The sequence below is a fragment of the Protomyctophum parallelum genome, assembly GCF_964188405.1.
Source record: "Protomyctophum parallelum genome assembly, chromosome: 3".
NCBI classification, from domain to species: Eukaryota; Metazoa; Chordata; class Actinopteri; order Myctophiformes; family Myctophidae; genus Protomyctophum; species Protomyctophum parallelum.
Window position 1 is genome coordinate 15,332,391 of NC_139698.1, and position 26,970 is coordinate 15,359,360.

Here is a 26,970-nt window from a genome sequence, read left to right on the forward strand (position 1 = left end):
TTTCATGCTTGCTATAATAGATATGGACAGAAAGTGTCCATTTGTGACTAGGCCTTAATGGTGAACTGATGTCCTCCCACAGACCCTCACCAGAGAGTTCGCTATATACAGAGCAGAACCTTCCTGGCTCTTCTAAATGGAGATATACCCAACTTTCAAATGAAAGGTATGACTAATAATGACCCTCCAAAATGTACACTGCGTTCCCCTTTTCCCTGGTCCGTTCTAGTTTTGGTCAGTTTGTTCATGTAACATACTGTATGTGTAATACACATGTGTGTGTATTTTTGTTACTACGTTACTATGGATATGTGTTTCACCTCATCAGCCTGGAGGCAGAACTTTCTACACATCAAGAAGCTTGTACTGATTGGAGGACCAGATGATGGAGTCATCACACCGTGGCAGTCCAGGTGAAAACTCTGGCAATCAATCAATGATTCAGTCAAACTTATATGACAGCTCTGCTAGGAACATATCTTGCAAGCGCCTCAGAAAGCTATGGCTATATTATAGCGCCACCAGGAGGCCACAACCTGACCTACCCTGGTGGAGACCTGTGCCCTGTGCCCCAAGGGGAACTTTATCTAGTTGTCTCTGTGGAATGCACTTCCCATTGCAGTCAGAACTGCAGCATCACTCCCAATCTTCCACCGTAGTCTGAAAACCCACCTTTTCAGACTCCATCATGGCCCATAGCACTTACCCTACCCCCCTTAGATAGCATTTCTGTAGACTTAGATAGCATCTGATACAAACTTATAGCATGTTATGTAGACAGCACTATAATTGCATTGTATATAGTCATAGCACGCCATAGTACATATGTATAGCATAGTAGTATATATATATATATATATATATATAGTTTATATGTATAGTCTCATAATTTAGATATTCCACTGTTACTTTCTTAGCTTACGCATGTTTTATGATAAATGCTTTTTTTGTGATGTATTCCCATGCTTTTTGTTCTTGCTTAATGTAAATCGCTCTGGATTAAGAGCGTCTGCTAAATGCCTAAATTGTAAATTGTAAATTGTCTCCACCAGGCTGAAGGCATGCGGAGAGAGTATGTTTTGCACTCCGTCCGTGTGTCCGTCCGTGTGTCTATGTGCATGTCCGTGTGTCCCTCCGTCTGTATACAGCTAATCTCCGGCACCGTTTACCCAGTCGATGCCACATTTTTCACACACACTCCCTGAATGCCAACGATGAACCTCTGCCCCAAATCTTCCAGAACGGCCTGATATAGCGCAACCAGGAGGTCGACTTTTGAAAAACACTCCTCTAGATTCTGTCCAAAAATCCCACAAATCGTTACACACTCTATGGTCATGTGTTCAAGCCGGATCTGTCCGATATTTCATATTCCATCTTAATTGGACAACATTACGTTGCAGGATTGGCCCGTTCAAGCCTCAAATGTTCAATCATGAACGCAGTGTGCAATTTACGTGAAATCTTTCACGGACTTTCCTACTAGGCTGAGGAATATATCCCACCCTTTTCACATTGGCCTGTTATACCGCCAACAGGTGGATTTTTGCAAAACACATTTTTGGAACAAAATGCCTCAAATCATCCAATTGCCATCCAAGGCGTAAGAAGAAATGGCACCCTTTTCACATTGACCTATTATAGCGCCACCAGGAGGCCACAAACTGACCTGAGCGGGTGGAGACCTATTCCATGATTGTTTTTAAATTAATTTGATAGTGTCTGCTTTCATTTCATATGTACGCAGTATAATGGAGACTCACATTTGTCAATTTCAGATTAATTGAATATGAAGGAATTGGGGTCCAAGCCATAGTGCTTTCTGGGGGTGGGACTGTGGGAAGATATATCGGTATCGCGATATATCACGATATATAATATCACCGTGATTTATATTGTATCATCCTTCCAATATCATGATATTGATTAGTTAGTAGGCCCTACTAGGCTACCCAGTGTTGTGGACAGACAAGTTTTGGACAAATTGTAAAGTGTTTTACTGTTTGGAGGAGACAAGATTCATGTAGCCTGAAAATATAATTTAGTCACAAACAACATTTCCAGTGACTGCAGTGAGATAAATGATAAATCTATCCTTTTCTTCATCATAGATCGAACATATACTACTACTTATACTTAACTACTTTCGCACAAATTAGATTCACATTTATAGCCATCAAACTACTGGACATATAAAAAAATGTAATGCCCTTTTCCATTTTACCAATCTGTTTAGAGTGTGCTCACTGTGCTGTGTGCACTGTGCACATCACATACTTTTGTCCTTTTCAGTTGATCAATGCAGCCACTCAGCCTGCAGGCAATCAATTTGAACAAATCAATTGACCTTAATAAACTCATTGATAGGTGAGGAACAGTGTTGTAGCCTGGGGTAGAAATGTGGTCTCTCGTGTGGGAAACATGAAACAACGCAAGCCAGGGAGAGGAGAGGGAGACATAAAAGACATAAAAGTTACGGATTGCAGGCTTGCAGCTTTAACACTGGGATGGCCAGAGTGCCAGCCCTCATAACAGGTAGCATTGATGACGTCAACAAGGTAGCGCGCACAGTCAGCTCTCCCTTCCCTCCGGTGTTGAAACGCAGTCGAGTTCCTGGAGGAGTTTCAGTTTGTAAGAAACTTTTTTTTAAACCAATTTACAAATAGTTTTGATTCAATGTTCAGTTATTACGGTGTGTGTCGCGAGATCGGCTTTCATCAGCTGACTGTGTGGTTTCTGCCTGGTTTGAGTTGTACTATAGAAAGATAACGATAGATAGGCTGCTATCTCCTCGGCTGTGATATATTTCTCTACTTTATCACGTTCATTCCGGATTGAACCTGTAGCAGCTGTAATAGTAGCCTATGCTTTGTATGAAAACTCACGGTCTATCACATTGTGTCATGATGAGATCGAACGAAGTGTAGTAGCCTACTGGTGCTAAATCGAAGGTGCGAAGGGATTGAGAACAGTGAGTTGGCAGGTTTATTTTCGGCTGAATCACCACGGCGCGGCATTCATAGCCTTCATTCTAATGCTCAGCGTTTGACTCGCTGCACTTCAGTTCAGTTGCCTAAAATAGAACCAGATAGACGGCAGGTCAGTTTGACCACGAGTCCAGGACATATGAATTGATTCCATGCAGTCCGTGTTTTTATTCTGATTTAACGCAGTAGAATAAATGGGCTGCCTGCCTGTGTGCGCACGAGGCGAACTCAAAAGTGCTGCGAAAAGCGGTGGACAAGTTTAATAGTTTGGGGAAAGCATTTTCTGCATCGACAGTCACAGCCTGACAGATTTTTACTGTCAGCGTGGCTGAAGGTCGACGTGTACGCCCCGTGGTTAACTACTGTAAACACCCACCCAGCTGAGCTGCTTGCTATTGGGAGAGCACTCTGTCCGGCCGGTCACAACATCCGAAGGGGAGTAGATTAAAAACCATTACTGCTAGTCAGTGCTAGACAAAGCATAAGAGACAGGCTATTCAGGGTTAAAACATTGGAGCAAATGTTTTCTAGTGGGATAATAGAGACAACGTTTTGATCATCCAGTTAAGACTGGAATATTTAGAAGTTCAAGCTACTGTAGTCAGTGTAGTGTACATTGATTACTTGTTGTACGGCCAGTGGCAATCCTGGCTACAAGCGATGCTGAAAATGAATTCTACTTGAGGTTTCCACATTGAATTATAATAAAGCAGGATTCACATTTATTTCAGATCTTCCTGTGTGGACATCAAGGGAGAAGTTCATCTCTCCATCCATAATGTCCTCCAGAGGGAAAAAGGAGGGGTGTCGTGTATGTGGGGGCCCTCTCCAGGGTAACCAAAGACGATGGTTGTTTGCAAGTCAGAACAAGAGGGGTGGTCAGCCACAGACTCCTACTGAATACCTGAGAGATGGGAGTGTGTCCAGATCTTCTCCGAGTAGCCCATGGGGTAAGTCTGAAAACAATGAGGATTTTATTTGTTCACATAAAAGATTGTTGAATAGAATGAGGAATTATTCATTTGTTAGCCAAATCTTGTAATTTACATCTGAATATTTTATATCTGAGTAATTAATACGGTCTTATTTGGTTGCCACATATATGGTTTCCATGCCTGGTTTAGTGACTACTTTCTGTGTCCCTTGCAGGTAGTACACTGTCTCTGGGATCATCCGTCTCTCTGTCCCAGTCCTTACTATCGCCGTCCTCCCCCTCAAAAGGAGTAGATGTGCTCTCTGTGCTAACGCATATCCTGGGACAGCCGGTACCGCGAGGCAGTGGACTCGGAGAGTTCCTGTGTGGCAAATGTGTGGGCGTTCTAGAGCGGGTTTTCAAGTTTGACTCGGTCATAGCCAGGGTGAAGGTGCTCTCATCCGAGAGGCTTAAGAAGATGACCGATGAGAGGGACAAGATCAGACAGTGGGTGCGCCACAATTACTGCCACAGACACCCACATGACTTTAAGACCATGGGCAGCACAAGTGAGGAGGATGGAGAGGCTGAGAAGGAGGGATACAGAGAGATGCTCCGAGATAATATGGCTCTTTCAGAGTACGAGTGCTGGTCCGAGAAATGGGCCACATGTCCATATTTCATAAGAACAGGTAAAAGGTGTAGAAAAGGTAAAGGTTGTGAGGGGTGTACCGCGCTACGGGTGTCTGACTCAGATTATGAGTCTGTTTGTGGCATTCCCCGCCGCATGCCTTTCCAGTCCTTTTCCCCATTAGCCCTGTCACGGGACAAGTCCCAGAGCATGCCACTCCATTGGTCAAGGTCGTCATCTGTCTGTTCCAGCCCTGCATCTTTGGCTGGGTCCAGTCTCTCCTTACTGGTTCCGTCTCGCACAGAGTCCATCCAGTCTCTGGCGTCGCTGGACGGTGCCGACCCATTCGATTCACCAGATTCACTCAGTCTTGTTCTTAAAGAGCTGAAAGGTATTGAGGGAAAGCCAATCAGTTCTCCATTAGGGAGTAGGATCCCTGTTCTGGGCAAGAAGGAAGGGAGGTACTCGGAAGTGTCAGATGAGACAATATCACCGGTATTGCACAGGGTTCTGACGTTTGGAGGTGCAGAGAATGGAGAGAACGGACGGGATGAAGAGACTGGTGATAATATGATAATGGAGCTAAGAGATGAGTTCATGCCACTACATCGAGAGGTGAGTTTTTCTTACTCCGGTGGTAGTGGTACTAGAAACACTTTATTGCCAGTGTGTAGAACACAAATGACAGGGTCAGGGGCAAAACATGAAATATAGATATAGGACAATAATTGCCAAGACAATCAATGCTAACAACAATAATAATCTGTAATGCGCAAGGACATGTAGTACATGGTGACGTGTTGTAGCACACACACTCCATGCTATAAATGATATGAATGAATACAGTATGTTGATTGATGTGCCTCTATAATGTAACTATTTAATTGTTTTTTTTTTCTGTCAATGATGTACATTAATTGAACTTGCCAAGAACTTTCAAAAAGTGTACAGCTCTCAACTGCAGGGTAAACTTACAAAGCAGTGGCTACCATAATGTTTTTATTTTTTAAAGTAATAATCTGACGGCTTGCATTCAGCTGACCGAGCAGACCAGCAGTGATGGTTCCGTGTAAATATTGATTCGGTGGGCTGCAACACTATCCAGAATCTATGAAAAGGCTGTAAAAAAATATTCACCATGTTTTGAAAGTGAACACTGACAAATTAGAGCCATGCATTTATTCGAAGTCCCTGTTATTTCAGAACACTACAGGGAGAGTACACCACGCTTTCAGGCAGATGCGAAGTCAGCTGGATCAAGCCATGGCCCGCATCAGGACCCTGGAGGCTGAACTGAAACATGGCAGCAGCAGAACAACTGCTGACATGGAGGTCATTGGTTCAGAGGACTGGGCCCCAGTAAGTATCCACCGCTCTGATGCACTGCTATTGGTTTTCTTATCTCTTTTCAGTCATTTAGATGAGACAAAAAATCTTTAGCTACCTAAATATGTGCAGTAATTACATATAACCTTAGATGAGGATCATTACAAGCACTCAATCGTGTAAAATAATTCCAGCCATAGCTCCTACCTACACAATAGCCCTAGAAATATCAGAAACATTCTACAAGCTAATGCAGTTTGCCCAGCCCAGATGTTTGTAACTGCCGTGGGAATCGGCTTAGTTCTAACCCTTTTCACAAGAGAAAAACAGGTTTATTCTGCAGTGCATAGAAGCACAGATGCACAGCATACACCTCCATTTAGTCACGTGGTTAAAATTGCTGCTTTCCCTGAGCCACTCTAAATATTGTGTTGACAGAGCACAAATATAGCATTATGCAAGGCATGGTGGGTGGGTGCAGATATCTTTGTCACTTTGAAAGGGTGCAGCTGCAGGTACTGATCACAAGCCAACAACACACACAATATACACGGGATCTTCTCTGGAATCCTCCCCAACCAGTAGAGTTTGCCCAGGGCTCACTAGGCTTTTCATATACGATAAGATATCATTAGCAGGGCCTTAAGCTGTTGTTTCGTATCTTGTGTCCTGAATGACCTTGTCTCTCGCTCTTTATTTTTGTGACGCAGTGAAAACCACTCTCACTTTTGAAGAGTGCAATGTCGTTTGTTTTCTCTAGTTGCCCCAGAGGGAAGGTAGCAGTGTGCTTCTCCAGAGCCTAGGCCACTCCCTTCACAGCCGTGAGCGTTTGATCCAGGTGGGTGAAGTTATGAGGGTAGACAGGATTCAGTCATGCATGCATGGTGTCCGGGGTACTCTGTTACAGCTGGGCCACGGGTTCAAAGCTCACTGGAATGTTGTTTGTCTTCCTAGTATTGGCTGTATGACCTTTAAAGGGACAGTACCACCAAAACATGTGTTGGTCTCACTCACAGCTGAGTTCGGCTGAGTCAGTGGAAAATGCTTTCAGGCTATGTTGTGGAATTTATGTCTTGAAATATTATTGTTTTGAGTCTGACCACGGTTCTCTTTTCTTGAGCTGAAGGTGATTGAAGGAAATAATGCCATATTGAGAATATTTATATTATCACCTTGCAGATCTTTACTGTCACTATTGAATTAATGAATTATTTTATGTAAGTGTCATGCCACCATGTGGCCCATTATATGACACCTTTTCATACAATTTACACTTCTAGACAAGAGAAAACGCATGAAAGAAAATCTCTATGGTATAACAGCAATTAAAGGTACTGGTACTAGCTTTAGTTTCCATTAGTAACCTGTTATTGCTGCCAGGAGGGAATAAAAGCTCATTTCTAATGGAACTTTTGTTGCTGAATGAAAATATTCTCCAAAGTAACTTTCCACACAGTAGACAACAATTTCCTGTTTTCCCCAGGAGTGCATAGGTTTGATCAGGAGGCTGTGTGTGGAGGAGGGAGCAGGGACTAACCTGGCTGATAGGCTGACTGAGAAACTGACAGAGAACCTAAAGGAAACTCTCTCTGATAACAAGGTAAGAGTTATTGGTGCTGAAAGTCCATCCAGATTGTTGACGGACAGAAGTTGCTGATAGCAGCCAGTCTTTGTATATTTCACTCATACTGATTAACATAATCAACTTAAGCACATAGTATTTGCTTAGTATATCAATTCAATACCTTAATGGATTTCGGGGTACAAAAAATATCCTTATACCTGTAATTGTAATGCAATATTATTATGGGTGACAGTGGCTTAATATGTCTTACTGATTAATTACATATGACTAGGGCTTGTCTCTTTACATGGCACTTCTTCACAATACACAGATGTACTAATGACACAAAACGTTATATTTGTTGCCCGTTTCCTACGAGCCTTGTGGCTTTGATCCTTCAATTCCTTACTGCTGATTCCGTTTCATATTGTCACGCTGGTAATTTAATGTAATTCCACTGTAGCACTCATTGAAAGTTATTCTTCGTTAAGTGTGAAATATAAATGGCTGTAAATGTGCTGTAGGGTGCCTTGGAAGGTTTGAGGTCTGAGATGAACGAGAAGGAGAAAAGCATGGAGCGGGAGGTAGAAGCACTGAGGAAGGCTGGGAGAGAACGAGAGAGAGACCTCAACACACTCAATGCTGTGCTGCAGTGCAACCAGGATGTTATCAATGTAAAGAAGCATATACACACACACACACACACACACACACTGGATACCTTTTTTACACCGCCACACCATTACCACGTTCACACACTGCGTACATTGTACTTTTTCCTTCACACAACTCTTGTCAGAAGTGTTATTTAGACTGGTCTGCATTCCATGTTGACCCCAGGATCTGCGATTGCTCCTGGGAGAGAAGGAGCGCATGCTGCAGGAGACGGTGAAAGAGAGGGAGGTGTGGAGACAGAGGGACCAGGCCCTGGCAGCAGTGCTGAAAGAGAAGGAGGCTCTGCTCCACTGCCTCAAGGTGGAGCTAGAGAGCTGTCAGAGAGATGTACAGGTGAGGGACCATGAATCACTGGCCCAACAGAAATCCAGCAGGTTTGTGAGAAATGTCACACCCTTTCTCACAAAACATCCTGTATTGATTTTGTTGACATAATGATAATTTCTTTAATTTCAGCCAAACCTTTCCCCAGTCATTGGCTTTCACTTCCACCCACCCAGCTCTCTCCCACCCTCCCTGCTCTCACCCACTGCTTTTTCCTGCCACATTTATTTGATCTGTAAATATTGACCTTACTGGCTCGCTGGAGGGAAAGTTTTCCCTCATAACTTGTCTTGCTGTCCTTACAGGCTCTCTCCGAGTCTGTGATTGGCCAGGGATTGCCAGGGGCTGGGGCAGAGTCAGCACTGGCCTACCAGTTGAAGGAGAAAGAGAGGCTGCTGGCAGCCTGGATACAGGAGAGAGAGGACAACAGCGCCACCATGTGTCAGGATGTCACCAAGCTCACCACCACTCTGCAGGACTACCAGGTTATGGTGCAGGTGAGACCTTCAGGCTCTGACACACTGTAATTGCCACTGACACGCATCACGTTTTGGCCATTTGTTCACATTGACGTGTTAAATCATCTCAATATTTTCGACTGCATCACAATTGCTGCTGATGGTTTGGTAAAATTCACGAGTGAGAACATAATGGAGTTTATCCGAGTGGAATGGAACCAGAACAGAAAACGGTGACCGTTCGACAGTGAGGCATCAGGCATGCCAGCAACAAGACAAGACTACCATAATTTGTTTAATTTAACATAAAAGAGTGCTTTCCGGCGGTTTCTCTGTCTTGCAGGGCTTTCAACTATCTCATACACCATGGGCAAATAAAGCACTCATTAGAACACAGATGATAAATAACACACTTGGCTTCATACAGTACACAGCAAAGATCCTCTAGTTTGAGGGTAATATTCTGGTGTTCTTGGTGTGTTACTACCCAGTCCGTGGCAGGCCTTGGTAGGATAAACTTGGTCAATGACAATTGCCTGAGTGACAATCTATATTTATATTTATGCACATGGTCCCTATTGCTGCTAACCCTCACTACTTGGGGAGAGTGTACACGGCCACACGCTTCCTCTGATACACACAGACATAGCAGTGTTTGTTTATACATTTTTCAATATGGAAAAAACATGCATTAATGTTCTCATCAGAACCAGCAGAAGAGCCACAGTCAGACTGTGGCCTCACTGACAGAGCAGCTCAAAGACACTCGCAGGGAGATGAGGGAGTATGGAAAGGAGAAGAAGGCGGCAGAAAGATCTTGGCAGCATGACAGGGAGGACAGAGAGCGTGAAGAGAGGAAACTGAGAGAGAGCCTGGAGAAGCGAGACAAACTCATAGAGGTAAGCGCTCATTGCGAATGTTTAAAGTGTTTCACCTTTCAACGCTATATTGACACTTATATTTATTATTCTTCAACACAGCAAATCCTCCTAGACTCTGAGGAGCGTGACCATCTCTTCAAAGAGCTGCAGCACAACCTGCTGAACAAATATGAACCCATGACTGCTGTTAAACACACCTTGTGATTGAGGGCACTGGGCATACAGTAGCATGAAGTTGAAACAGAATGCACATGTTCTGTATAGAGATGTTATACTAACTTGCACTTTGGCACCACGTTTGCATGGACATGTTTATTGTGGTGTACGCTTGGGACTAAAAACGTCTTTTTCTTCTTCATTCTTGAGATACTGTACATGCCTTGTCTTAGTATGGACCAAAGGAACATTTTTTACTTGAGTACTTGACTATTAATTCATAACTGACATTTCAGCTGTCCAGAGTGGAATACAAGATTATTTATGATGGGGCAATAGTTTGGAATGGTTTATTGATTTCTTAAAACTGGAGATGCATCACTTAATTTAAATTTTCATTCAAATGTGTTGATTGTTGGATGGTTGATTCATTTCTGAATCGCATGTTTATTGATTAATTCTGTATAATTCTTTAAAGTGTAGTCATGCTGTCTTATTTGTGTTTCTTTTTCATTTTGATGAGCCTTTTTAAGTTTCAAGTACAAATCTTGCCATTTTTGTTTACAGTAGCTACTTTTACTTAAATTGAGGACCTGATTACCGTAACTTGTAAAAAGTAATGTGGCTCAAACATTTTATTTGGGGAACTTGCCGTAATAATTTTCCTTAAGCGCGTTGCTTTACAATAACTCTTTAAGTGTGATGTCTATTAATTTTCTTTTTTTTTATTCAAGAGAATAAACTACTCTAATCTAATTTATTTCCGACTTAATTTTATTTCGTTACCTATCGTAGTGTAGCCATTGATGTAGGCAACAAATGTAATCGCCTATGCATGTTGAGCCCAATGACTTGTAGATTTCTCTCAACAGAACTTGATCTCCAGCTATTGTATTACAATAAAGGCTCTCCTCAGGCATGCCCTCCCAGTCCACACTGACCAATCAAAAGCCTGTAAGTTTCTAGTTACTTCGGGAACTGTTGCTATGGAGCAGATACAAAAGTTTTTTTTTGTGTGTCCTGCTAGTCGATGGTTTACTATTTCATTTTGAAAGTATTTGTAATGCAAGGAGCCAATAAGCGATTGTAAATGCCAATGGTGTTTGATCAGGGAGGAGAAATGCAGGTGCAGTCAGTTCCACTCGGCTCTGTGACCATTGGACCACACTTGTGGCACGACGCGACGGTGCACTCCATCCGCCGTGCTGAACGCTTGGTGCGGCAAACCCATGCAGGACGTGGGGCAGGCACCAGCCGGCCTCTGAGCTGTACTGTTGGCTTCTCTCCTAAGGACAGAGATGTACGGACAACCGAGGATGAGAAGGAAGAGAAGGAAATGAATGACAGTCATCATGATTCCATTTGTAAACATAAGCTGACAAGGCCTTACACCACTGGGACAATGGTAAGAGAAACAGGGCAGGTTTACAGGGTTATAGTAACATTACCATAATGGTCAGTCTTATCTACTGTATACCGAGTACCGACCTGGGCTGCAGTATAGGCATATTATAAATACTAGGTCTGCTTTGGACTAAACTAAAGATGCAAATTCCCACAGTTAACATTTGAGTTTTTATTTCATTAATTTAGGTGTTTTCCAATTAATGTATGTAGTTCACACTGCCTGGCAAGAGATTGTCATCCAGCTGACTACATTGCGAACACACACACAAGTCATCAGTGGCATACAACCTATGCATGCAACTATGGTCACAGGATGTGACCATAGTTCCTGGTAGCTGGTGCACCTCTGAAGAAAATAGGAACACAAAATGGCACCCCTGAGCTTCCCTCCCCCATGACTGTTTTTGTCACGTAGTGATGCTTATTTTCAGGGAAATTAAGAAGACAAGAGTTGTAGGTCATCTCGTGTTTATTTAGAGACAGCCATAGCACAGATTCCAAGACCCTGGAAAGGTGTCCCAGACCACCAGCTCTGTCTCTCTGTGATGTTCACTATCCCGCCAGTCCTCCTTCTTTCTCGAGAGTTAAAGTCTTTATATACGGTTGTCAGATGTTTACAGAAATATTCATATCCTTACTAATACATCATGTAGTTCTCTCTATCCCTTTGGCCTTTAAGCTGATTGGCTAATACACATCTCAAATTTGAGATGTGTATTACAGATGAGACAACATACTAGGCAATGGTCAGTTGGATCAAATGGTCAGTGTGGTGCTAGCTGTGCTCTCTGCACGCTGTCATATCAAATGGTCAGTGGATGATGGGCATTCTTGTTCTTAATATAATTCAGAGCATGGACATGACACAGCATCTCTCTCACAGATAGAAGTATTGAACACAGTTCGCATATGTACTAATATGAATTATTTCAGTAGTCACACCTTTACAGGGGTGGTGGGGGTGTCCTCCGAACAGGTATTCAAATGCTAATGTAGTGGCTTTTGTTTTAAATAAGCGCCCGCCACAATTACGCTACAATAGACATTCATTAATTCTTTAGTTTATTGTTGATCATTGATCATGCTGAAATGTTGAAACAAGGCATGAGTGAATCATGTGTTCGTTGTGATCTGAAATCGTACCACTGTTTATTAGCAAACTGAATAAAGTACCAAACGGAGAAAAACATGTTTTTTTTTCCCGTTGCGGCGGGGCGCACCCCTGACAGTTATAAGAAGAATTTGCCCCTCTCAGGGGTCCTCTGTTTAGCCCTCCATGCAACATTATTATTGGCCTTCACTTTTATAACTGAAGGCTATGATTGGAGGTCAAAATTAAACTTAAAAAGTTCAGTCAGGACAACTCAAGAATGGATGGATTATATATTTATTGAATATAAAATGAGCAATAGATTTATTATGGTTTAGTGATGAATTGATCTGCTTTTTAGGTACTGAGATCAAGCGCATCAGTCCCAACCATAGGGACTCTGTCCGAATCCCCCGGGGCCCTGTACATAAACATCAGATCCAAAATCATAGATGGTATAGCTGGGGTGGAGGAGGGTGAGCAGCAAAAGCTTAAGCAGACAGCAGCGCAACAGTATCAGTGTGCAGCAGCAAGTAAGCAAGCAGATTGAGCAGAGCAAACTTAACTGGAATGAGTGGAATGTGTGATTGGATGAAGTGAATCATGAATCAGAAGTGATGCTTAGGCAGCAACTGCACTGAGTTTCCTGACTGAACTCGCTCTGCGCATGTCTGACAGGCGCGATGCTAATTTTTTAGGTCATCTTGCTATTCATTGTCCAAATTTAGCTAAAGTTTATTTCATGTATTATACTAGTATTTTGTATTTTATTTTAATATTTTTTGGGGTGGTATATGTTACAAGATACATTATGGTGTATTTTTGTCCAACCCTATCTATAGCCTATATTTAATTAGTGTGTTATTGCAGTTATTGCAATTACCCTGTTCTTGTTGTCTCCTTCCAAGGGAAACACAATTTGACAGTCTTCCTTCTATTTAGTTTCTTCATGGCACCCAAACCACAGGTGTGGCGCCGTTCCCCCCTCCCAGTTTGCGTGAGCAGTGTGCGGAGGCTAGCATTGCAGTAGCTGGTGAGTACATGCGCAGAGTGCGGGATGTCGAGGGCCAACTCCGCAGGCAGGCAGGCAGGGTGACACAAGAGGGAACCAAGCTTGAGAGGGAGAAGGGTCACCTGGAGAAGATGATACGCAGCTTGAGGTGTGACCTCCAAGTCAACATGAAGAGTGTGGAGGGGAGAACCCAAAGACCGGCCACTGTTGAGACAGTGAGTGAGAGGCAGTCTGATGGAATCATTGCATGGATAAATACAGATACGTTACACACTGTACTTTCTCTCACAGTTGCAATACAATTATTTTCCTCACTGAATGTCCTGGGGATGACAGTGTTCAATAACACAGACAGTGCTGCAAGAAAATAAATACAGACAAGCAGTTTGACCTTTGACCCAGAATCATGTCAACACCACCATGCATGTGATATGATGATGAAGTGTAAATCTACTGTTGCAGGAGAGAGATGGTGCTGATTACTTGCTGGCATGTGAGAGACAAGAGCTGTCTGATTTGAAACGGGATCTGGAGGGAACGCTGAGAGACACTGTGACCCAGCTACAGGTGACTAAATATTATCAGTTGACCCAATTATATTTGTCAAGTATGCTAGGCTGCCTATCATTTACTGTCCCTGTCTCAGCTGTCAAAGCACCACTCTCCCTATCAAATCCAATTACATTTTCAGTTCTGCATAATGAATGGGCACAGTTGTTGGCACAACAAAAGTCTTGCACAGGCTTGCTAGATCTTCCCAACTTCCACAGACCCTGGGTCAGTGCAGTAGGCAGCTGTTGGGTTGTGCCTGTGAGAGGGCTCGTGTCATACAGCTGCTGCCACACAGTGGTTCTCTGTCTTCAGGAGGACGTGGCCCTCCCTCTCGGACAAAAACAGACCCTGTCAGCCCATTCACACCAGGTACATAATCACAATTAGGAAGTGTGTAGGCTAATAGGGCTACACTCACTCACTGTTACATTTAAATGAACTACTCCTTTACTGTAAGTAACACTGTGCTCTACGGTTAAAGGTCCAAAGAATGTACAATGTATGTCCACAGATAGTCAGAAGTTTCTGGAGTTGGCTGCCACTGCTGTGAGTCAGTCCCAGCTTCTGAGGGAGAACATCAGACAGATGATAGCCAGTGCTATTTCCAGGCAGAAAGCTGCTCACCACTGTGTTAATAATGGCCTGATAAAGAAAATAGCAGAGACCATCACTCTTAAGGTACATATTAAAAACAATTAAATTCAATAAGGTCTTAAATTCAATAAGGTGTTCCTTCCTCTTCCTTCCTTCCAGTAAAAATGTGTGTGTGTGTGTGTGTGTGTGTGTGTGGGGAGTAAACTGTAGACTTGCCACACACTTAACTAACCCTATAGGCACACTGTTAGCAACACCACATTTTATTTTATTTCCCAGAGCACCCTAATTTAAACTGTGTTGCAAGATGGATCCTGTCACATTGATAGCTTGACGATTGTCAGTGAGTGACACTGTTGTACCACATGTGACATCACTGATGGGAATCTAGATTTACGACTTGTTACAGGAGGTATTTCCTGTCTCTCTCTCTGTACTAAAACTAAAATTAAGAAAAAGTACCTTTGTCATTTTACATTTCAATGATGCATGGTGTGTAACAGTTTTGACATTTGTGTAATATTTAATTATTTTAACCTATTTTACACTTTATTCTTGCATGTCACAGCATAAGTTCTCCTTCTCTTTTTCAGCAAAACTTAACTTTGATGTCCACAGCAACCAGACAGGCCTTGTTTCGCAAACAGAGGGAAATTAACTGTATTCGACACAACCACGGTAGAGCACAGGTCAGTATACATGTTACAGAGTTGTTCATTTGGGCACTTTATGTGAGATATACAGTATATATTGTTTGTTTCTGTAACATAAACACTATACTAGGTCAAGTTAGCATAAATAAAATAGACGTCGTGTGAAGAGCATTTGCTTCAGATGCGTGGCCCATTGAGGAGGTGGTACAGTACATTTCAAGCACAACTCAATACAAAGACTGTTAACTGTGAGTGGCTGATCAACTGTATTTCCTACAATAACCATGTGCTTAGGTTGGACTTCAGGATGTTTACCTACACTATATCCTTACACAGGGTCAGCACATCTGCCATTAAAGAAGACAATGTTTTCTATTTTATTCATGTGTTACCAAGGGCCCAGAATACAGTGGAGATATATTGTCCAGAGAGAAACTGAACAGGCCTCTAGTCCAGGTCTACCATAGACACCCTGGGACACAGTTACCCGAGGCGGCTCATCTCATACAGGTAAAACTGCAGCTCAAGTCAAGCATGTCTACAATGATGCTGAATGATGTGGTCGCCCCTTTACCAACTCGCACCCGCGAAATGTTTTAATGTAGTTAATTTAGTATTTCCCTCCCTCTCTGAAATCTGAAATGATCTTGTATACAGATTTATTTGATTGTAGTCGATCTCTATACTCATTAAGAAAGAATAACATGACAGAGCTGGTGACTGCTTAATTTATTAAATTTAGGACCGTCTAGCAGTTCATTTCGTTTTATTAAACACATTTCTTCCATGTAGCCCATGTTTTGTAATGGCATCATCATATGCTATTATGCCCGTGGAGTGAACTTAACAATGATAAATTAATATGATAATTCATGGTGATTTATATAATCACCATGAATTAGTGGGGCGAGATGGAAAAGGCCCGGGCGACCGTAGGTCTACCTGTTACCGTTTGAACTTTAGACCAGCTGAGCATGTATGTATTGTTTGTGATTCTTAGGGCAGTGCCGTGCTGAGGCGCTGTCTGTTGTCCTCTGAGGATGAGCTGGCCAGACTACATGGCACCTGCCAACATCTTCTAGACAACATGCATGGCAAGACGGTGGCGGCCCAGGTGGACTCTGCCATAGTCCGCATGAGGCGTCAGCGTGTGGATAAACGAGCCATGCCCACTGTCCTCCAGCAGGGGGCATACTGAAATAAACACCTTGTATTCAAGTCTCTTGAAATGATGTGTGAAAGAGACGTTTGGGTGTTGATGATGGAATTAAAAAAGATGTTTGATTAGTACACATCAGCAATACTCTGTACAAGTGTACAGTATATTGGGATGTTTTAGAAACAGGAAAGGAATGGTGATTATAGTTTTCCTCTCATGATACCTTTATCAACTTTCCTTCTTTTAAAAATCGTTTTATTTAAATTTTCAATGACTGCAATCGCAAATAATGAAAATACTATGCAGCAGGTTGGCCTCCGCCAGAGCTGCCTATCCTGTTTGTGATTTTCATGGACAGGAATGCAGATGATGCAGATGATGTGGTCCTGATGGCACCATCGGTCCAAGACCTTCAGCTCTCACTGGACCAGTTCGCAGCCGAGTGTACGGCGGCTGCGATGATGATCATGCTGGAGAACCGGAGCGGCAGGGGCGGTATTGCAGTCGTCGAATTAAGTTTTCTTCGATGGGTGGCTGGCATCTCCCTTAGAGATAGGGTGAGAAGTTCAGTCACATGAGAGAGACTCAGAGTAGAGTCGCTGCTTCTTCGCCGGGAAAGGAGCCAGCTTAGGTGGTTCAGGCATCTGGTTATAGGATGCCTTTCGGGCGCCTCCCTAGGGAGGTCCTCGAGGCACGTCCCACTGGGAGGAGACCCCGGGGCAGACCAAGGTGCAGTTGGAGGAAACACATAGACTCCCTGGCCTTGGAACGTCTCGGGATCCCCCAGGAGGAAGTCACTAATGTTGCCCTGGAGAGGGAAGTCTGGAGCTCTCTCGTGGAGCTGTTGACCCGCGACCCGACTACGGATAAGTGGTTGAAGATGGATGGATGGATGGACTATGCAGCTGAACACCTCAAGCCCCTCCCAGACAAAAGGAAATATGTCCCCCCCTTCATATCCCAATTTTATAATTAAGCCAATTCCCAGTTCCTCTGCCCTCTACGGGTGCTCCATCTCTGCTAACCCCCACAATAGGTCATTATTGGGAGTCTCCTCCGATACCCGGGCCATCAAGCCACCATCTTCTTTTCACCTGACAGTGAAGGGCCTCATTAGGGGGGTGTATCCTCCCCAGTTCCTTCCTCCCCTGAACAGGCACCCTGATGAAGACTTGTTGAGTCAAAACATGTTGGCGTTACTTTAATAAAGTACCTTGATTTTATATCTGCCCTCTCCTCTTTTTTAACCGTTTCGAGTGCTCGGATCACCCCTCTTTCTTCAGGTGCCCTGACCATTTGTGGGAATCACCAATCCTTTAAATATTGTACTGTTGCAAGTTAGAAATCTCTGAAATCTTTACGTCAAATGTTATGGTGTGTAACATAAGATCTTGGATCAGTGTATTTGCAAAGTTTTAGCCAGGTCTGCAAAGTCTTACTAACTACAAAATAAAATATATATGTTATTGAAATTTGATCAACATATTCATGCTTTCTTTCAATAATTGAATGTTTACAATCATGCTTGATCCCCAAAATAAAAAAGTTGAGTCTGCTGGCAATACTCCTGTCCCTGTTTATACACTGCAAAACCCTTGAGTATTAATTCAACTCTGGGAGTGTACAGATGGACCCATATGGTCCATCTGCACACTCTCAGAATTGAATTAACACTAAGGATTGCACAGTGTTCCTCTTATTCAGTTTCCCAGTCATGAGACTGCTGGTCACTTGACAGCCCTCCTACCAAACTTCATGTCTTTCATTAAGAAATAAGGGATGATTCGATCAACATTACCTTTTGTGTGTGGAAGACTATTTTGCAGTTTGTTTGTGAGGTTCAATTTGCAGACTTAAAATTAGTTTTTAATAGATTTAAACCAAAGAAAATTGTCCTGTCAAGCTCCTTTTATAGTCAATTCCCATGCTTGCATGAAAGAATATACCACAGCTAAGCCCGGCACCATAGTAACTTCAGGCTTTACAACACTGGCCAAATTGAATCAGATCTGCTAGGGTGGGGAGACTCTTGGAGGTAATTAACACAATTTCAAGAGAAAGTAGGGAGTACTACTGATCAGATCTCAGTAGCTTGGTTGGGTGGAAGGAGAGACGAAACCCAAAGACAAACAACCTGGGATAATACTGATAAGGACGACCAGGAAATAGGTTTGAGTGGATAAGAGCATATTCTATATCAAGTAACTCCAGGCTAAGATGAGTGCAGCAACATTGATATAGGCGATAGCAAGAAGAAGTTAGTGAGTTATACAGTTTTGTCTTTGTTTGGAGAGAGACAATAACACAAAGTGATGTCGAAGCTCCTTTGTCCTCTGCTTTTCCTGTGTTTATTCCCAGCTGTGGGTAAGTGAATAATATCCCTGTGTGTGTGTGTGTGTGTGTGTGTGTGTGTGTGTGTGTGTGTGTGTGTCTGTGTGTCTGTGTGTGTGTGTCGCACGTGCACAAGTGCATGCTTGTACAATACACTTTTTTTTCCAGTATCCAGTTTGCAGATTTTCAACAGTTTCAGGGTTTTTTAAATATTGATGAGATTAATGTCTCGCCACTCAAAGGCTATTCATTCAGTGTTTCAGTTCTTCTGATGGTAAACAATCTGTGTTTCAGTCCCCCTGTTCTGTTACACCTGTGTGTTCCCTGCCATCTCGCCTCTGGACTGCATCAGGTATCCTATGAAGTGTCCTCCGGGCCAAGTATGTCTGTCCAGCAGAGCTGTGGGCCAAAAAGGTGAGGAGGCCTAAAGTTACTGTGCACCATTTAACCACTTAAGCCCTACATACAATGAAACAGCCTAAAGATTTTGCAGGTTTAAAGTTGTTAAATTCAATGTGTGTGCAACATTAGAACATAACACACAACAATTCAGTTCAATACCATGTCTGATTTCATATATCAATAATTTCTTATACACCTTGGCTTGTCAGTGCTAAATGGGTTTCTAAGGAATAATTGGGGAACATGTTTATTTCCTGTCAGCTACTGATATTCACTGGCAAGTGGTAGCACTGGTAGATGTGAGAATAGAGGTGTGGTCGTGTTAATTTGAGGAGGAAAGAATTTTTTAACAACCCTCACTCAGTATATAACTAGCAGCACCAACATGTCCATGTGCAAGCCACTTAAACTTAACACCCAATTGTTCCAGCTAATCAAGCATTGCCCAAGAGGCTGTAGGCCAGTGGTAAGCACCCTTTCCAATTTCAAGGACTTTGTTGTCTCCACCAGGCCGAAGGCATGTGGGGAGAGTATGTTTTGCACTCCGTCCGTCCGTGTGTCCGTCCGTGTGTGTGTCCGTCCGTGTGTCCGTCCGTCCGTCCGTGTGTCCGTGAGCAGCTAATCTCGGCCACCGTTAACCCGGTCGATGCCACATTTTGCACACACACTCCCTGGATGCCAACGATGAACCTCTGCCCCAAACTTTCCAGAACGGCCTGTTATAGCGCCACCAGGAGGCCGCTTTGTGCAAAACAAGTTTTTGCACAGTACACCTACAGATTTTGGCCAAACATCACGCAAATTGGTACACAGTCTCTCTAGAGCCATTCAACGAAACCGGTCTTTCAGATTTCTCAGACTCCATCCTGATTGGTTAAGATTGGCTTCCAAAGTTCACAGGAGTGCTCAGTTTCAAACAAAATGCTGCAAATCATGAACACATCGCGTGATTTCCGTGAAATTGTGCACCCACATTCCCACTAGGCCGAGGACGAAATGCCACATGAACAATTTCAACTCAGCCTCAAGGTGGCGCTATAACTGGCCGAAAAGTGTTTTTACCTCTAACTGCACGATCTGTGGATAACTTTGTATGCCAACTCCCTAGAGGCCAAGGAAAAACCTTTGCCTGGAATTTTTCACATCTGCTCTTTATAGCGCCACCAGGAGGCCGACATATGTAAAACACATTTTCTATTATTACTCCTTCAGATTTTATCCAAATTTCACGCAAATCGGTATACACTATCTCCATAGTCATGTGATCAACACGGAGCGCCACCATTTCCCATCTTCCATCCTGATTGGCTAAGATTGGCTTCCAAAGCTCACACGATTCGTCCATTTCGAAAAAAGGCCACAAATCACAAACACAGTGTGCAATTTCCGTTAAATTATACATGCACATTTTCACTAGGCCGAGGACGACATGCCACAATTCTTTCCTCAAAATCAGCCTCACGGTGGCGCTATAACAGGCCAATTCCTGTTTTTAGCTATAACTGCATCGATCTGTATACAACTTATGTATGCACACATGGAAAAACATTGTACCTGCATCCCTCCAACACGAACCTCCGGCCCAAATCTTCCTCAACAGTCTGTTATAGCGCCACCATGAGGCCACAACCTGACCTGCCCTGGTGGAGACCTGTGCCGATTGGCACTTTGTCTAGTTTGATATGCATTAGGCCAAAAAGGTTTGTTCATTTGTACACTGTTGGAGTTACCCATAAGTGTCCATTTGGACCCCTAGTTCGACTCCATGTTGAGAACCAGTGCTATAAGCTACTAAACAAATGCATATACTGTAGTATTGACCTTATGCAGATTGAGGACATCTTGCTATTAACCCATTTTAGGCCTGACGTTGAAAAAAAGTTTGCTCTGAAAGAATATATATTTAAAATTTGTGCCGCATTTTTATGATTTTTCAAAAATAGCAGACCTACAAGCTCGTAGTGCGCTAGCGTAGCATGCTTAGTTAAAACACCAAAAGGGGTTCCCGCCCAAAATGGGTTAAGTTAATGGCAGGGTGGCAACTAGCTGCAATTTGCCATTGACAGCCCATACATCCAAACAGAAACGTCCTATGTGATTGTATTAAACAACATCAAACTTAGCAACATTGTAGCTGTATGAAAAGCTTGAATTATCCTCTTTCCATCTACAAAGTGTTTGTTTCATAAAAACCCACTGTAGACATGTTATGATACTTTCTCTCAAGAGATTCCTTGCAGGTGAAGTGTTGGAGTTTGAAAGTGCACATTGGATATCACTCAACGGCCCTGCGTGCCACTTGTTTTGAATTTGCACATAATGCAGGAGGCAGCAGGACGTTGCTTTGCTGAAAGCAAGCGCTTCCAAACTCTGACACAAAAATAATCACCTGCAAGGAATTTCTTGACAAAAAGTAGCTCATAACATGTCTACGGTGGATTTTTAATGGGCGCTAGCCTCTCCTATGCCCAGCTTTGAGGGTTTGTGAAACACAAACATTGAAGATGCAAATTGTGATTGGCCGGAATGATATGATGTATGATAAGAGCTCCCCTCACATCACATGGGTGTGATTTGAATCTTGCATTTCCCGTCAGTGTGTGTGTTGGTTGGTTGGTCACCCCATGTGCACGGGAGAGCACGTGACATCACGTGACATCATCAGGGATGGAGCATGTGACATCATGTGACATCATCAGGGATGGAGCATGTGACATCACGTGACATCATCAGGGATGGAGATCCCTGATGTCATCAATATTAAGTCCATACCGGGTATAGAGATCCCTGATGTCATCAATATTGGCCAGCAACTCTACATCTGTCCTCAAACCCTTAGATCTCCATATGTGGAGCTGACCTATTCTGACATTCTATATGTTGATCCTTCCCCATCCATCCTTCCTCTTCGATGTCTCCCTTTTGACTGATCCCTGTCCATTCAAACTCCAAAGAGACGGGCCTGCCCCAAAGTTAGTAGTGCAGCCACGCCCGGCAGCTGGCAAAAACTAGAGTTGTTAACAGGCCGAAAATTAAGATCTTACCCCCCATGCCAAAGCGCCAGTGCTCGCCCAGCAGTCTGCTGTCACCCAGGCAGATATGCACGCGACTTCGCCCCTTCTCGCCCTCAGGCGTCTTACTGGTGTTTAGTTTTGTTTAATGTTAAGAACAACTTCTTATTGACAATGGAAAGAGCAATAGAATCTGCACACTGGATCCAGCTCCATATGCATTTGATGTTATTAACCACCAATGTGGAAATACAAAATATATTTGGAGCTGGATCCAGGGTGAGGACTACTTTGGATGTGCGTGCTCTCTTTACTTGTTTATCTACAATGGCAGCCTGTGTTCACAGGCCTCAAAATATGCCCTGAACTGTTGTGCATTCCAAATACCAAATTATATAAATGTGATGAAATGAAATCAGTTTGTGTGTGTGTGTGTGTGTGTGTGTGTGTGTGTGTGTGTGTGTGTGTGTGTGTGTGTGTGTGTGTGTGTGTGTGTGTGTGTGTGTGTGTGTGTGTGTGTGTGTGTGCGTGTGCGTGTGCGTGTGCGCGTGCGTGTGCGCGTGCGTGCGCACACTATGGTTCATTGGTTGGTGCCTTCACCACACTAACATGAATAATTCTGTTTTCAGGAGACTTCCGTGTGGTTCTTTATGAGAGGAGCTGCGTCCTTACAGCCCTGTGTGGTCTCAGTGGTGAAAAGTACACCATGGGGCTCAACTTCACCTTCACCAATGAATGCTGCAACACACACCTGTGCAATACAGGCGGAGCTTATTCTATCACCCCCTACTGGACGGGCACACTACTCACACTTCTCATCTCATACTCTGTGTGGTGATTGTGCCCTGTGATTCTCAAGGGGACCCCCAGGGTTCCTTAGCGAAATGAGTTCGTATAGCATGAAAATCTGTTCAGCCACTTTAACCCTATATACATTGGCTATTTAAAGATCACAACGCGTGTGAGCTTGTAAATCTGCTATTAATAAAAACATGAATAATTTGTAATATTTTGTAAAGATTTTAACAACACAAATCCTTTTAGGAGGGGTCCCTGTCTGGCACAAGATATTTTCAGATGGGGGCCAAATAGGCCCAAATATTAATTTGAGGGTTCATGACATTAAAATAAAATGTTTGAGAACTGCAATAGCCCATGTGTGTAAAATGTATCTGCAAGGGTACATTTGTACATACAGTACATTAATGTTCAAGATTTTGCAGTGCACACACTTATCCTGTATAAGTGTGTGCACTTATCCAGGATAAGCAAGAGTAATATCCATTACTCTTCCAATCCTTGTATAAGTTATCCAAGAGTAATATACTTTTTCTTAATGTAAGCCTAACTGCTGAGTTGTAAGCTACTGCCATCTATCTATAAATGCACCAAGTGCGTGCGTGCGTGTGTGTGTGTGTGCGTCTGTAATACACATAACTTGAGAACCGTTCGCCCCACCGAATTTGACACACAGCTATTTTATTTCATGATTTACCTTGCACGTCTGGCTACATTTAGTAGTGAAATAAGACTGAAAAAGGCTGAGTTATTTTTGTGTTTTGTTCACATAGCACACCTAACAAAAGACCATTAATATTAAATATTGATGATGATAGTTACATAAAATTGTTTAAATGAGATGCATATGTATGTAACTTTGTTATTTTTTGTGTTTTGTTCACATAGCACACCTAACAAAAGACCATTAATATTAAATATTGATGATGATAGTTACATAAAATTGTTTAAATGAGATGCATATGTATGTAACTTTGTTATTTGAACATTTTGAAGGCACATTATGTCAGTTGAGGAGATGTAGTTGGCCCTTGGGTGTTTTCTAATAGGGCCCTTTGGAAAATGGACACACCTGCCATATGGAGCTGGCCTGTTCTGACATCACAACACTTAATATTTTGGCATGCCTGACACAGAACTCCATATATAGGAATAAAGGGACACAGAAAGACATACAGAAATCTCATATGGGCATAAAAGGACACAGACTGATGGGTAGAACGGTACAACGGATATTGTATATGGGCCATGGATCTTCAACTTCCATCATTACCGACTCGGTGCTCTAGTCTACTGTAGCTTATGTGCTTTATGCATTCTCAACAAAAGGCAATTGTACACTATATGTGATCATACACCGTCCTATAGGATCATACCATGCAGTGTTCCTTTTTCTTCTTTTTGTCAAATTAGTTTTTAATGTTAAATGTTTAATGTTAATGTTATAAATTATTATATAATTGGTACAGTATTTTTTTCCTTTTATGAAAAACAAAAAGAAGAAAGGAAAGAAACAAGCCCAAAATGACATAGTCATATTTTACCAGCTGCACACACACACGCGCGCACGCACGCACGCACACACACACACACACACACACACACACACACACACACACACACACTAGTGGGTTGTTGGCTGGCTGACTAATGCATGTCAAACCTGGGGTCCTTGAAATTAAACTGGTTGAGAATCACTGCTAGAGCCGTAAGCAGCCATGTGGTCATTTATTTTAACCCATAATGTATTTCGCCAAAAACAATGATTTCACTACGAATAAAAAACACAATTGTTTTTGTTAGATAACTGCTCATTTTCATTTGCATTTTGAATGCAAATATATGAGCGTGTGGGCTATGGTCAATTCAATGTAGCACACGATTTTTTGCAATTTTGTTGCTATTTTGCATGTTAGCCATAGGCCTATAACAATAACATTAAACCTAATTAGTGTCGTTTAACATGAGTTAATAACACATAATTAACACATTGAATAATAGATTATTTAGGCCATAGCCATTTGTGTTTTCCTGCTGACAATAAAATATTAAACATGTCCCCGCACAGCCTGGCTTACTGTTACATGCAGGCGGCCCAGGATCAGAGCCGTATAATAGAACTCTGTCTATTTCTAAGGCTCTGCCCAGGATGACCTGACCAGGTGACAGGTTTGATTGATTGATTGAAATATTTATTAACAGTTTGTAGAATTACAGTACATTTCAAACTGTTAAGACTTAACTGTGAGTGGACGACCCAATTAAGCATTACACTTGTTTACAACAGGGTCCACATTGTTCAATTGTTTGTTCAAACATTTAGAGACATACAAATAGACACTTCTATGTAGTTAAAGAACAGAACAGGAATTCATCAGGTCACAGGTGTTACTGATTTGTGATCAGTTCGACTTTGAAGACCGCGGCAGAACTCACAGGAGATAGCAGTAGCTAGGCTAAAAACAATTCGGAGAGGTTTGATATTTCATCGATATATTGCTGATAAAGTGAGTAAACTTATAGTGTCGTCGTGGCCGTGTTGTTTTCACTGGTGGCTATATAGCATGTGGTTCTGTGGTGAAGTCAAAGGCCTCTGGGAGTGGGAATACACCACAACTACCGCTGATGATGCATTCGAGAGTCCCACGTACTGATCGAAAAATAACATTTCTCTCCGAAGACTGGGACTGGAGCAGATACCATAAGCGCTGTGCTGCAGCTTACTCCGGTGCTGTGACTGCTGTCTGAGACAGACACTCATTCTGGGCCACAGTGAGTCCAGGCATTCCTGATTATGGTGAGAGTTCCAGTGCTTGTGTACAAATAGCCCCATATGTGCCCTCTCCCTACACTCATTCTGTAGCTCCGAGATGAGGTCACACACTGGGCCCCTCCCACCGCGTTTCAGAAACGGCGCAAGTTTCCACAATAAGTGTTTCTTATCCTTACCACACCATTAATCCAAAACGTGTAGGGCCCATGCAGGTTTACACTAATTCAAATTTAGGATCGGCCCAGACTACAGAACTAGAGATTTGAACTGAGTCTTTACGTCCCGTATTTTGTCAGTCGCTTCCATGTTTATCAAGGAAGCGTGCGTGTGCGCGTGCATGTCGAGTAAACTGAAGTCAGTTGGAAATTTTCGACCAGGGGAGGCGCCGTGGAGGCGCTAAAGCTTTTCAACTTCCTTGATAAACATGGAAGCTAGTGTACAAACAAAATCCTAGTGGTGGAGGTTCGCAGGAGCGCTTCGGGTGCTGCTGTGATACCTTCCCTGCTCACACTCGGCATAGGTCAAGCCAGTAAAATCACGAAGGAACTGGTTTATTTTAAATATGACCATGGGCTCTGCGGAAACAAGACAGCTGTAAGTCCCCCCCCCCTTCTTTTTGCAATTAATGATTAATAAATTAAAGGTAGGGCTAGGGTAAGTGATGCTTTTTGGTTAAAAGTTAGAGCTCTCTGCATGGTCCATAGTTCGAATGCCTTCATTAGAATGCAATGGCAGCAAGAACTAATGCTATGGACCAGAGCTATTTAAAAGTAAAAAATAATAAAATTAATCACTATATTCTCATAGTAATTGTTGCTATAGTGTTCAATAACAGGGGTCTCCCTGTATCTCCAGCTCTTTAATAAACAGAAAATGTTCAGGTAGGTGACACATTTTCAGCCAATCAGGAGAAAGTAGTCATATCCATTTATCAGCTCCATTTTTAGTGTTCCAATTTTGTCTGCTCATTTCTTTGTCATCAATTACAATTCCACTTGTTTTTTTATCTGTACATTCTTCTCTATCCTGATTGGATGAAATTGGTATCCCGATCTGAAAATGCATTTTCTGTTTTAAAGCTGGAGAGATACGGAGACTCCTGTTCCAGAGCACTCAATGAGTAGGCCTACTATCACATTATAGAGCTTTTTAACCAAAGAAAACCACTTTCCCTATACCTTTTAAGCAAATTAATGACATTAATTCAAACAAATCTTAAAGTTCAGGAAGAGTGCTAGTAGGTCTATATGTGCTTTTCGTAACGGATAATGAA

At 42.6% G+C, this 26,970-nt stretch overlaps 3 protein-coding genes across 4 annotated transcripts; all 3 read left to right on the forward strand.

Moving 5' to 3' along the window:
• Window positions 1-2,554: 2,554 nt before the first annotated feature.
• Window positions 2,555-10,687, forward strand: LOC310856276 (uncharacterized protein). Of its 2 annotated transcripts, none has more exons than XM_083761593.1 (11): window positions 2,555-2,631; window positions 3,719-3,937; window positions 4,137-5,146; window positions 5,735-5,890; window positions 6,618-6,695; window positions 7,341-7,457; window positions 7,946-8,095; window positions 8,262-8,429; window positions 8,726-8,917; window positions 9,586-9,777; window positions 9,859-10,687. In XM_083761593.1, the coding sequence occupies exons 2-11, from the start codon at window positions 3,766-3,768 to the stop codon at window positions 9,961-9,963; spliced, it is 2,340 nt and encodes a 779-aa protein (XP_083617719.1). In that variant the 5' UTR covers window positions 2,555-2,631; window positions 3,719-3,765; the 3' UTR covers window positions 9,964-10,687. The 2 variants fall into 2 exon arrangements, with proteins under 2 accessions (XP_083617719.1, XP_083617720.1); XM_083761594.1 differs by lacking the exon at window positions 2,555-2,631 and adding an exon at window positions 2,855-2,971.
• Window positions 10,682-16,781, forward strand: tektl1 (tektin like 1). The gene is made up of 9 exons (XM_083761599.1): window positions 10,682-10,869; window positions 11,027-11,320; window positions 13,355-13,639; window positions 13,887-13,991; window positions 14,195-14,345; window positions 14,488-14,654; window positions 15,164-15,259; window positions 15,620-15,733; window positions 16,224-16,781. The coding sequence occupies exons 1-9, from the start codon at window positions 10,834-10,836 to the stop codon at window positions 16,419-16,421; spliced, it is 1,446 nt and encodes a 481-aa protein (XP_083617725.1). The 5' UTR covers window positions 10,682-10,833; the 3' UTR covers window positions 16,422-16,781.
• Window positions 16,782-18,608: 1,827 nt separating this feature from the next.
• Window positions 18,609-22,996, forward strand: lypc (ly6 domain containing, pigment cell). The gene is made up of 3 exons (XM_083761600.1): window positions 18,609-18,746; window positions 19,008-19,127; window positions 22,756-22,996. Exons 1-3 carry the CDS (start codon window positions 18,695-18,697, stop codon window positions 22,962-22,964), a joined length of 381 nt encoding a protein of 126 aa, XP_083617726.1. The 5' UTR covers window positions 18,609-18,694; the 3' UTR covers window positions 22,965-22,996.
• The last annotated feature ends 3,974 nt before the right edge of the window (window positions 22,997-26,970 follow it).